This window comes from Spinacia oleracea, chromosome 3, assembly GCF_020520425.1.
Source record: "Spinacia oleracea cultivar Varoflay chromosome 3, BTI_SOV_V1, whole genome shotgun sequence".
NCBI classification, from domain to species: Eukaryota; Viridiplantae; Streptophyta; class Magnoliopsida; order Caryophyllales; family Amaranthaceae; genus Spinacia; species Spinacia oleracea.
This window is the reverse complement of record NC_079489.1, coordinates 1,055,596-1,069,455: the sequence shown is the minus strand read 5'-3', so window position 1 is coordinate 1,069,455 and position 13,860 is coordinate 1,055,596. Positions and strand designations below refer to the sequence as shown.

Here is a 13,860-nt window from a genome sequence, read left to right as displayed (position 1 = left end):
TTTCTATGTACGTAGTATTATTTATTATTTTCTCTTTTTTTTGAAGTCATTGTACTTCATCACGAAAAATGTTTGAGGTTGCCAACCAAGGTTTTCTTTCTTAATCAAAATAAATAAACAAATATAGTCAAATATAACACAAATTCATGAGCTTGTTATTATTTTTCTTAAATGTCACTCAACCATCATATTCATGTACAACCAAACAAACCTTTATTTGTACTAATAAAAGTAATTAAGTATTAGGATTAAGTACTACAAACTATACAATTTCTAGGGTCAAATTTGCCTTAAAAGACCCTTTTAATCTCTCATCAATAATCAATGAGATCTCAAAATTAAAATCCACCCATTTTATGAGTTGATTGAATTCTAATTAATTAAAAATAACAACTAAAAATCAATCAAAGCAACCCCCAAAAAATTTTAAAAAAATTACAAGTTGATTGCTATACTAATAATATCATTGTAGATTGATTGGTGAACTATTTTTGTTGTTGAAGAAGAAGTTTGAGCATTCGAGCAAGGCTTTAGCATTCATTTCGCGCTCGAATCGCCATATATAATTTAACCCAACTAGTAATTCTGTAATTGCAGCTTCTGTTTTATCTTTGTTGGCAAAATGTAACGTTTGTAGTAACAAAACGTTGGTTGATTTGGGCATTAGATGTTGTTGCTCGAAACTCCTTTCACTTTGCCACTTGATCATGTTGTGGGCTAACGGGCCCAACCAGGCGAGGATTCGCCCGAGGGCGTCCCTCCACTCTGCGGCTAAAACGGGGTCGGTCGCTGAGAAACCGACCCCTTTTAGCCGCGCGCGAAGGGAAGATCTTATACTATGCGGGAGCATAGAATAAACATCCTCCCTCGCGTCTAGCCCCACCAAGTGGGGTGACTTGATCATTTTTTCTAGGACGATGATCAAGTTGGAGTAGTGTAAAGCCAAGGCCGCCGCCCCCAATGTAGTTGAGGGCGGTGTCAGGTCCTTGGCTTTAGACTCGAAGAACCCAAGTCTGGTTCCGGTTCTGGAACCATTTCCGACCCCCCTCTTGTTGAGGCGGAGGGGGGTGGACGTCAACGGACCCGACACGTAAGAATTAAGGCTGTTCATATTATTGTTGAGATCTGAATGAGGAAAAACGGTCGCCGAAGCAGACAGACTCCTCGGAAGCGTGCTTGGGAGAGGGTAGTAACTCTGTCCGATCCCGAACACGAATTTAACCCTTGCTAGAACAGTAAATATTAACCGAACCAACAAAAGGACAGCCGAATCATAACTCCTATTCCAAAGGGATTTCTCTTTAACGTACTTAATCTCCTGTTTTTGCCACACCACTTTCTGCTGCACGTCCAACGCCCCCGGACTATCCGGGGGCGTTTTCCTCAGACTATTCTGAAGCGTGTTTAGTTCCTCAATCTCCCTATACAGCGCAGCAGTCGCTGCGATGTATCTGTCAATCCTCCTAACCAACCCTTCAAAATCTTTCCCGCACAGGGCGGCCCACCCATGCTGGTCCCGCCCTGTGCTGGCGAAATCCTCAACCGACTCATAAAAAGACCTCAATGTAAGGTCCGTCGCACGGTCACTCAACCGTGCGACGGTCTTACAAATAACATGAATACTCTGAACCATCTCAGAACAAGCTAACCCCAGAAGAAAATTCTCGTCGTTCGATACGATCTTCCTCACTCCTTCGAGTGAGATCGCTTCGTTCTTGAGACGAACAATGTTCTTATCTGATAAACAATGGTGGAGTGCTAGTAGCTTCGATAAGAGACCGGCGATCTCAAAAGATAAAACTCCAACATTCTTGGATTTTGATCGAGTTGTTATCTTTGTTGTTGGGTGAATTAGTTTGTGTGAGATTTGGGATTTTAGTCTGCTTAACCATGTTATTGTTTCTCTCGCCATTAGAAGGCTAGAGAGAGAATGATGAAGTTTTTTTTAGAGATGGAGAGAGAAAGTTCAGAGGTTAGGGAAGAAGATGGAATGTAATGTAATGTATGATTGAAGAAATGAGTTGTGGGGGGCTTATAGAAGAAGGTGATGAGATAAGAAAAGAAAGAAAGAAATTAAAAAGGATGATTGATTGGAGTGAAGAATGGAATGAAGCAAGTGGAAGCTCGTGGGATGTAGTGAGAGCACTACAAATAGTAGTAGTAAAAGAAATTTTGAGGAGAGAGAAAGTAACAAAAACTAGAATCCATATGAATGAATTGAATCAATGAATATAAAGGGAGAGGGTGATGTATATCAGTACTAAATCTTCTGTCCCACAATTTTGTGTATCGTTTGTAACGGTGTATGTTGGTTTGTGTTGTTGGTTGATATTCGTACTTGGTCTACTGTTCTTGTTCTTATGTCTGAAATTACAATAATACAGCGCATAACTCAGTTGGTAAAGAGTAAGGGGTCAAGTTTGGAAATGTATGGCGTGTTCTGTGGAGAAACACAATTCCTTATAAACTGATCAATTAAGGCAAATGATGGGACTTATCTCCTTCACGATGCTCGAGTGGTCAGACGATTGACCTTGAAGGCGAGAGTTTTACATTTTAGAGTATCAATCAGTAGGAAAAAGTGACATAAAAATGGTACACAAATTGTGGAACAGAAAATCCGTACTCCATGACTCCATGTACATACACATGCACTAAGTGAGGAGGGGCAAATGGATGGGGATTGCTTTGTCTTTTTGTGGGGTTTTGGATTTTGAACTTGCAAATTTTTAAAATATAAAAACAAAAGCTACAAAATTCAGGGTTTTATTTATTTATTTATTTAATATAAAAAGGAAAATTAGTTGGGGTATTAAATTTGGAAAGATGTGTTTTGGAGGTGTAATCAATAACTTTAAGAGGAGAGCGTGGAGTTTGGTTAATCATGTTTATGTCTTTTGATTTTGTTTCAAAAATATCAAAACCATAAACATTGGCCATGATATTATATGTTTAGCCTAAAGGGGTTCTTTTTAATTTGGGTGTTTAAGACACTACCGTTTTGCACTAATTGCATGACCCAATGTTGTACTCACATGAAGAATTAGATACTCCCATTGAGTTAGGTGATTAAGACTTTAAGATATTATTTAATTGCCGGTATAATTGTTGTTGGCTGGTTCACTTAACTTGTTTTTAAATACGTATGTATAATTTTTTGTGAAAGAATGTATAATTAGTTAGATCACTTGTTGAATATTGATTGAAAGTTGCTAGCTGGTGGCCGCTCAACTGTTCGAATGTAATGAAATGGTAGTCGATTTCGATTCTTATTGCGTATACAAAACAAGGATTAGTAAATTTCCAAGCAAAAGAACCAAAAGTTAATGATAAAAAGAAACATTCTAGCTATACCAGTAGTCAACATTTTCATTTTGGTTATGAATTGAAACTAGCTTTTGAGCCATTTGAAAAGCCATTTCATACAATTTTTTTTCTTTCTTTTTTGCGTATTTTAATAATCAAATAAATTAATTAATTAAAATAATCACTTACCTCGTAAAAGGTTATGACATAACACCATAAACTAAATTAAATTGCAATTTAATTATGTACATCATAGTATATACTTAATAGCTTATATCTCAAAGTTATAGTCTGACATGATGTCTTAAAGGATGGTATTCAAAACCTGGGACGACTTGTCTGTTGTGACTCTATCTCTTTATACCAGTAGTCGACATAAATGTGATAGATTACCAATAAAAACAAATCAAGTAGTTCAAAACTTCAAATTGAGTGATGAATAATCAAGAATTGATGGAGGAGAGTGTAAACAAGAAGCTAAGTTTCATGTATGGTCAATCAAACACAAAAGATCGATCAATTATTATATATTCACCAAAAAAAACTTATTGAAAAATCTGAAATTAGAGCTAAGAAATGATTGAAAAACCATTGAATGATGCACATAAGATGCATTTAACCAGACTTTCGAGTGTCTTCTCAATTGGTTCATGCATTTCACTTAATTAGCTAGCTAGCTAGCTAGCCTTGTCATATTCAAACATGATATGGATCATCAAATTAAACAACCTAGTACCTACAAACCAAAGTGAACTACTTTCAATCTAACTTATTCATGGTATTACTTGTTTGGTAACTCATCAATTATTCCTTTTTTACACAATCTTAAGCCAATTGAAGACTTTACTATACCAAACAATACAATAATGTGGCTATTAATTAATACAATGGCGGTTATTAAGTATTGATTCCAATCTCATTATGAAAGATCATTCGACTATTAATACAGGATAACAGGAGAACCATCCTTAAAAACTAGCTAGCTCAAGGGATAGATAGTCCATTTTCGATCAGCCTCCCATATGACTAACGAAAGTTTTCTTATACAATAGTAGACCCCATAGATTTACAACCCTCTCACATACCGGAACAAATAGAGGAGCATTAATTTAGGAATTTATTAAAAGAATATATAATTTAAGTTATTTTTTCTATTGGTTTAGAAGCATGCGTTGTACCACTTGACATTCACAACAGTTGTAGGGGTTTTATTTCTGTGTGACTTGAGATTCAAGTCTCATACCTTACATATATACCTAGCTAAATTTGATACTAATATATTCAATTACATATCTATTTCCCGTACACTCTCTAGATCAAGAAGACAAACATGTACTTTCAACACTTGCTAGATTGCCAAATTAACAAACAAATTTCTCATGCAAAAGATTAATGTTGAGAAAAGAGAGTTCAAACCGCATGAACTTATGATGATCAAATTGGGAAACTATAGGAAGTTGTAATAATAATAATAACTATTATTATTGTTGTCATTGAATTGCATGATATAAATGATAACATATGCTCCTATGTAGGCTACAAAACTTTATAATATGTCATGATAATATCATAAAATTGGACACAAGGCATGCTTTTTATTTTATTTTATTTTTATAAAAACTAATATTTAAATTAAAATAAAATTATATGTCATGATAAAATCATAAAATTGGACACAAGGCATGCCTTTTATTTTAATTTAATTTTTATAAAAGTAATATAATATTCAAATAATTAAAATAAAATTTTACAAGAGTGGTCCAAAATTGTAATGTCTATGATATGTCTCCTCATGCGTTATTCCCATGTTCATCTCTTTCTTTGCCATCATGCATGGTTCTCTCTTCTATTCTCTCTGTTTTGTGTGTGTATGGTCAAACAATCAAGTAATCTAACCACCCATTTGCATTAATATAGTAATTAAGGAGTAATTAATTATTTAATTAAGGAAGATAAGTAATGATTAAAGGGTGTGACCTCTTTTCTTTTGGAATTATCTGGCAATCAGTATCATATCGCCCTGCGCATGTGCAAATTGGCATTATTATTTACCAACACTACGTACTTAACAGTACATCAGACCTGTCAGGTTTTGGCCTAATGTTTAAGATTGGGTGTGTTTATACGATATATCAGGTATTGTTTTTGTGCTTCATTCGCCCTAAAGAAACGTACATTAGATAAAAGGTATCAACCAAATGTTGGTTTATGGAAAAAATTATATGTACGGTTTTTAGGATTGCATATAATTTTACTGGTATCTGGCGCATGTGATGCTTGCAAACATTTTCAAAATTTTGGCTTTAAATTCAAGTATTGTTTCAACGATTTATATACTTTTTTAACAATTAAGCATTAAGGGTATTATTGATCTTTTACGTGAACTCTAAAGTGCTCAGGAGTTAGCTTATACTAGAGATAATCGACTTTTGACTCATGCACAATGGCAGATCTTGAACCGTCTATATAGAGGGCCCATAAAATATTTAAGCAATGTAGTATAGGATATATATAATTATACTCAAAGTTTAGGAGGGTCGGAACTAATATTACACGATCAATGCCAAATTAATTCGGGGTTGTTCTAGGTCAAGATGCCCCAACCAAATCCAACCCAATTTGAGTCCGGTTGTACATTGACTTTGTTTATGGAAGATAGACACGAGCATGACTAGCTTGACGTACACTACTTTTCCTCCGCTCGTTCTAGCTTCTAGGCACGCAGGCCCGATACGAGGGCATGTACGTACCGAACCAATCCCAACCCTAATTGACTGCTTGATGGTCACCTATATTTTTACTTACAAATCCTTGTAGAAAACCATCAACATACCACAAAGGCATTCATACTGCCTATTCATAGCAATATGAACATGCTCTGACAGTTAAATAAGTGTTACACTGACGGATAGATGGCCAGATGGGGAATACACTAATTTCTTTAAGGGAAAATTTAAAAAGATATTACTACAAGTTAATTAACAGCTGTTAAAACAACATTAACAAAGAAAACCCCCCCTAAAAAGGCAAGAAAAGGGACGATACTTGTTAGTGAGATTAACCTTTTGCCTAACAATGGAAAGGCAGTAAAGCAGTGATATTGTCCACTTGTCGGATCAAGGAATGACATTCATTCTCTATTTTATATATCTTGGCATCACTACTTGTGCTTCACTTCGATATCTATTCACAAATTTTATACTTCTATTTTACTGTTCAATGTATCCAACATAAAAAAATCTACCTTGGCCTTATTTGGTGAATAGAGGTTTGAAAATGTCTTATCCTTAATCCAATTTATCGACATATATTGAGGGGGTAAAGATGGCACTGGGTTGGGTCGGTCCAAGACACGACATGACCCAGCATTAAAAAAGCACGGCACAGCTTGAGCAAGAAATCGTGGGCCGTGGGTTGGACCCAAACAACTTTATTTTGGAACAAATCCACAAGGCACAACACATTACGACCCATCGTGATAAAACACGTACGTTAAATAAAATGAAATTAGGCTTAGATGTGGATTGAGGCAATTCTGAGCCGCTTTTTCAAAATTTTAGGTCTGGATCTGCCTGACACGTAACAAGTGGGCTTGACATGAGCCTGGCCCCCTTAGGTCCAAGGCACAGGGCTCAGCCCAAAACCTGGCCCCACTCGCAACCATCTTTAGGCAAAAGACCTAATCGACTTGGTCGTTTGAGTAGTCTTTTTCAAGATCATTATAGCGTAAAGTCTGAACCCGTTTATCCCTATGTACAGGGTGCGTTCTATTCACCTGGTTTTCACTTATTTTTCCTGAACTTATCTTATCTGAACTTATACTTATTTTAGTTGTAAATTATACTTGGTCAACCCCTATTTTTCCTGAACTTATCCTATCTGAAGTTATCTGAACTTATTTTTTCTGAAATAAGTGAAAATAAGGTGAACAGAACAAAGCAGTATTTGAATTAAATTTTTCTATGATCAGTCTTATGAATACTACCGTATGAGTTTAAGTTTAATAACTTGGTACGGAACTATATCTTGCTAACAAATTAACCACAAAGGCTATGTGTACGTAGACTAATTTAATTTGTTGAAATATCAATAATAAAATTCTTATTAAGGCGGAGACAACGGGATATGCAAATGGATAGTTTCATCAATCCAAATGCAATGCTTCTTTTGTTCTTGAAAACATATACTCGACATTGTATATTTTTCTTTGACGAGAGTCGAATAATTATTGGAAAAAGAAGCCCTCCAATTTTTAAAAACATATTTATAATTTATAATTTTGTGATTTTATGCACTTGTCGAGTTGATATTGGTTAACATTGTATCAACTAATTAAAATATTTGATTATATATATATACTAATAAATCAAATTGTACGTACCTCTCAAGACACGCACCCTAGCTAAATTTTAAAAATTATAATGTTTTCGATGCATTGTTTATGTAATTAACACTGAAAACTTAAAAAATGTTTGAGAAAGGTCCTATTTTTTTTTATTTTCTAATATCTGTATTTTTTATTTTCTAAGTATAAATTAGTAAATATATTTTTTACTTTAATTTCCTATATCATATAAATAATTAAAAGTATTTTTTTTTTCTAATTTCCTATACAAATTAGAATTATTTTTCTGAAATAAAAAATTACATTATTCAATTTGTAAATTAAAATATTAAGATTTTCCTACCTTTTTTATGACATGTATAAAAGTTATATAATCTAAATATTTTAGTTTCCAAATACATTTATGACACATAGGCGTGACATGTCACCACTGTGGCACGGCTTAAAGGTCGCATGTTGCGACCTTTATCATTTCCGTTTGATAAGATAGTATAATACTTTCTCCGAATTTCAATAATTGCAGTGTTTGTGATTTCTACACTATTTACATATTATAATTTGACAATTGTTGGTGATTTATATGTAAGATAAAACATAGTCATGTGAGATCTTGTTAGATTCACCTTAATGTGTATTTTCAAATTATTAATTTTTTATATTTTTTCCTTAAGGGAAATTAAAGATAATGATCAAAGTTGTGCATTGGCTTGCGAGAAAGTGACAAATGTTGCGAGTAAAAATGAACGGAAGAAGTATTACGTAACACAAGTTGGTGGAATTTGTGGAGGACTCGCCTTGTAACTTTGAGGTAACAAGGTCTAGCCCGGGCCATCAGTTATGCCGTTATGCTTGGGAATGGCTGAAACGTTCACCTATACGGTGGCTAGCTGGCCAAATAGGCTAACATGAAATAGTTGTTGGTTCAATAGCGTCATTCTCCTTACCTAATAAAAAAAATAAAAATACTATGTACTATAGTATAAACTTCATATAGATTAATTAAGACGGTCAATACAAAAATTATTGTGTTTTTCATCCAAGTACAAAGAACTAATTAACGTGATTAATTGGGTCACATTGAAATTAACTTATAATCTTAGAATAACAACATTTAACTACTTTGATTCTGGTGATCTGCATTATCATCAATTCAAGAAAGATTCAGAATCTTGTTTGGTTGGAAAAAAAATCATAGAATTCATTGACTAGTATTAAGCAATCTATTTCTATCATATCCTGCATGAACCAGGAAGCATGGTATGTACTCCGTACACCGTACTATACTAGTACATGTTTCGAGTCCTTAGGGCGATCTTATGTCTATTTACCTAAACTCCAAAGCGATCAGAAGACACGGGCCGATTCAGGATGGGTTTTGCACGGGCTGAGTTGACCCAACTTGGGTTGGGTCGTGGTTTGTTGGGGGTTATGTGTCGGGTTAAACCGGGTGATTCACAGGTTCGGCTGTCCGGAATTAGCTAGTAGTTCTGAGTGTTTTTCCTATATATTTATTTTTTTCGAAAATGGGTATTTGGTTGAGTTTAACCAAGTTTGACCAGGCTCGGTCGTAGGCTAGTTTGACCAGGTATTTATCACGAGTTAAAATAGATATGGTGTCTAAAATATGCATAAAATAAGTTTTAACTTTGGATTGGACGACATTCAGTCTTTAAATATAAACTGGATTGATTAAACTTTTGATCCCCTTTAATCTGGTTCAAGATCTGCCACGTCCGATACCTTTTATAGTTCTCAATGTTTGTAGAAAACAAAACAATAGTTTTGTCCACTAGCTAATGAAATTTTTTATCTTGGAGAGCAACAAAATAATTCAATTTTGGTTGTATATATTGAAGGTGTCTACTTTACAACTTGTGGTGGTACATCTTTGTACGTATACTTCAATTGTTTATTGGTAATCCTCAAGAGGCTTTTAAATTTGTGATGATTGACAACAATCACAACATCAAACCTTTATCAATGTTTGAGATGATCATCAAATTATATTTTGTTGAACCCTATAATAAACTTAGGAATTCTCTCGACTTACAAACCAACTAAAAGAGTAGCTTTCTTGTACATGTTAACCAGGTTAGTTGGTAAAGTACCGAGGGAAAGTACTCAAGAATTGAGATTGAATCTCGTCTACATCATTGCTCTCTGTAGCTCTCGAACTCTCTACACCAAGAAACAGGAGTGGTTTTACCTTCATATATAGTTCATACTAGCTAGGTTTGCACTAGCTTAGTCACGTGGTTCTCGTGGTCTTGAACTCTAGAGTGTAAAATGCCAATCAAAATCTCCTGTCACACAATTGATTGTGTGTAAAAGGCGAATCAGAATCCCCTGTCACACAATTTTGTACCGTCATTTTTGTTTACCTTCTATTGAATTGATATATTATAAGACAATTGATGAACATAGGAAGCTAATGGAACATTCGAACATATGTTTACACATCTAGTATGATCAATAATCAAGGACACTTTGGGACAATATAGGTATACTCCGGCCTTATTAAAGAAAAAAAAAGTTTATGAAAAGTCGGTTATCTTTGTTGATAGAACCTTTATACTATTAAACTATGGGAAAATTTTCTTTGATAAATAGTAGGAGTAATAGTACATATATAAATAAAGCATAAAGTAACATTTTCTTCCTAAAAGATAATTGTTTACATGCCAAAATTTGACTTCAAAATCATAACCCTAAGCAATCACCCGCTTCAAATTTCCAAATAGAAATCAGGTCAATACGATTATCTCTATTATATAAATCAACTTTTGATCGAGAAGTTTCATATGTTAATTTTTAAAAGGGTTGTTGGACTGTGTATAACTTTTTATAAAATTTCAAGCACACACCGTGCACAATATTTAACTCTAATACTCCGTACGTAGTAGGCATGCAATATTGTTTTGCAATATCTTATGTATGGATCAAATGACTACAATTTTGTAACAATAAGTTTTTAGAAAAGGAAAAGAAACACAATTAGACGTGCTCTTATAATGGCAATATCAAAATCAATTCTAATTTTAAATTCGTGGATGAGAGTGTCAAACTAAATTTTTTGAGTACCAAAATCAATTCCAAATATAAACTCGTAGACAATGGTGTATCTTTGTTGTGGCCTCAAGGGGCCCGACGGAAAATTTTGTAATGTATATTTAATTATGTCCCTTTTAAATTTGAGTATAATTTGTGTAATTCTCATTTTCCGTATTATATTGTTTAATTTTTTCTACTGGATCCCTTATTAACAGTTCAAGATCTGCCACTGCTCGTAAATACGAGTAGATGCGGAATAATGTAGTTTTGTAGATAGAGAATGCAGGTCACATGCACATTAATGCAAAGTCTTAAAATCTTATGCTTTCACAACAAGTATAGATAGTAACATCCATTTCTCCAATTCAAAGGAAAGTGGAGGTTGCAGCTAGCTACATTTTCGGGTCAAACATTATTTTGTGTTATATCCACTAGCTATGTGTCTGCCTCTTGTCTCTTTTTAAAGTCAAACCTTATAATACTACAGTTGTAGAATTGTGTTAAAAGATCTGATCATGAAACACCACATGTGAATATCACCTGCGACTATAAAAAATTTAGCCGATTTTTAAAAAAAACGTATGTTGTCAAATCAAGGCTACTTTGAGGCTTTAAGGGACAAACCAATCGGTATTTATGATTCCTAACTTTCTTATATGACCGTAGAAACTTTCCCCAAATTTTAAAGAGTTTATAAGATCGGATCTCGAAACCTCCAAATTTGGGGAAACATGGATAATAGCCTCCGATTTGGCAAACTTGGACATTTTTGGAAACCAGAAACGTAAGAGGTTTGGAAGTTTCCCATATATTCTATGGGTCCTCGTGGGTCATATTGGGAGCGTAGAACCATCTTCAAAGCCTATTAAATGACATTTTAATCGATTTTTTAAAAAAACGCATGTTGTCCAATTGAGATCATTTCAGAGATTTAAGTGGCCAACGAATGAGTTTTTTTGACACCAAAATTACTTATATATATGACCATGGGAAACATTTTCCAAAATTTTAGGATATTGCGAAACCGGGTCCCACAACTTCCAAATTTGATAAAACAATGTATACCTTCAGTAATTAGGTTTAGGGGGTTTCCAAAATTTGTCCATTTTTTCGTATATTATAGGCGAATAAAGATGAATGTTTTATAAATTGATTCATAGTTCTAGTATGTGGGCTCAATTGTTTTCTCTTAATATTATACTTTTACATATCCAAAGATATACTTCATATAATAAGTAAATTTACTATTTATATAGTATTTCGATGGGTCTGGATTTAATCATCTAATACTGTAACATGATTTGTTACGCGATTGATTTATGAATAGATAAGTGATAAGTATCAAATGTGGGCTCAATTATAATTTATAGATATAGTTGGTATAGTAGTATTTAGTACTAGGCCACAACAATATAAAGGCAACTTTAATTCGAAAATTTTCTTCACCATACAAATTATTTCAATTATTTAACCAAACACATACCATCTCCTTTTTGACTTAAATTTGGCACTTATCTTCTTGACTGTTTATAGGTGAAAATTGTGACTTAATGGAATTGATGTCGTGTCAACAATCAATTGTTCTTAATTCTTTCTTAAAAGTTATGATGATTTTATGTTGAATTAAGAGCTTATATTATGTGGCAATTTAGCAAAAGTAGCTCATGGTTTTTGGTATGTCTATTTCATTAAGCACCATATTGTATTATTATTGGCATATTTATGTGGCTATATACATGCAATCTAGCCAATATTAATAAGTAAAATGAGATATGTACCAATAACAATGAAAGTCAAATCAAGATGATGTTTACACATGTTATAACATGTGTAATTGAACTTCTTGATTTTGACTTCATTATTCTATACCCTCTCATCTTTATTTTCCAATTACTTACTCCATCATCTCATTAAAGGAACTTTATATTCCCCTTTAAAAAACAAAAAAAAAAAAAACTCAAATCTAATAGGTTCATATAAGCTCTAAACATCTCAATTAGGTCCAATAAGTCAATCATATCCATTAAGTTACTCTCTCAAAATTATTCTCTTATATTCAGGTTTAATAAGATTTAATAAATTCTATTACTTCCTCTGTTTATAAATACGCGCAATGTTTGATATTTTTACACTATTCACGTATTCCACTTTAACAATTGTTGGTGATTTATATGTCAAATAAAACATAGTCATGTGGGATCTTGTTAAATTCATCTCAATACGTATTTTCAAGATATCAACTTTTATAATTTTTGCCTGGAGAGAATTTAAGATATTGGCGATCTAAATTGTGCATTGGCATGCGTGAAAGTAACAAACGTTACGAGTATTATTAACGGAGGAAGTATTAATAATGTCCAGTAAATTTAGTTCAAGCAGAATTTTTGTAGTTTTTGCAAAAGAATATAGAAGTGTCTAGAGGTTGGCTTTTTGAAATTATTATTGATATAGGAGGCTTTTCGAAATTAAGAGGATACAAAAGCATATTTTTGGTAAGCTAAAAATTGAATTAAATTATGAAAAGGCTAAATTTTGGAATTGAATAGAAGTTATGGAAGGTATTGTTACCTTTTAGTGGGCATACACTTAAAGATGAAGGGTCCCAACATCCCCCAACAAACAACGCCACTCTTCTTAATTGTGCTAATCCCTTCCTCCTTTATTTTTTCCTCTTTTTCCTTTTTTGACGATTATATACTATTTGGGCATTTTTATTAATCAAATTTAGTCCAAATCTAATGTTGTTAGCTTTGAATTATTCTCCAACTTTCTTCACTTAGTTTTCTTCACTTTCTTCACTTAGTTGAGTATGCTTTAGATGGGGCAATGCTCACGTGTGCCAACATCATCATTCTTAGTACATTCGTTCTCATTATTCATTATGCACACATGTCCATGTTACACAGTATCAATTATCCGTATTAATTCTCGATGAATATAATTGAGTTAAAGTAAGGTTAAATAAGTTCATATTGAGTTCAACAAGCTCAAGAAATCCATGTAAGGCTTCATGTTACATTATACATTTATACTACAACTTAAAATAACTATAATGAACATAAAAAAGGACAACTCAAATAACAACGAGCTTTAAGTTATGTTGAGCTTAATAACTTAACCTGAATTCGACTCGACTCATTGTTTATTTCAAGAATATT

The 13,860-nt window shown here is 33.3% G+C and overlaps 1 protein-coding gene across 1 annotated transcript; it reads right to left on the bottom strand.

Moving 5' to 3' along the window:
• Positions 1–196: 196 nt before the first annotated feature.
• On the bottom strand, positions 197–2,206 carry LOC110782394 (uncharacterized). Its single transcript, XM_021986539.2, has one exon. The coding sequence runs from the start codon at positions 1,910–1,912 to the stop codon at positions 464–466; it is 1,449 nt and encodes a 482-aa protein (XP_021842231.2). The 5' UTR covers positions 1,913–2,206; the 3' UTR covers positions 197–463.
• Between the last annotated feature and the right edge of the window lie 11,654 nt (positions 2,207–13,860).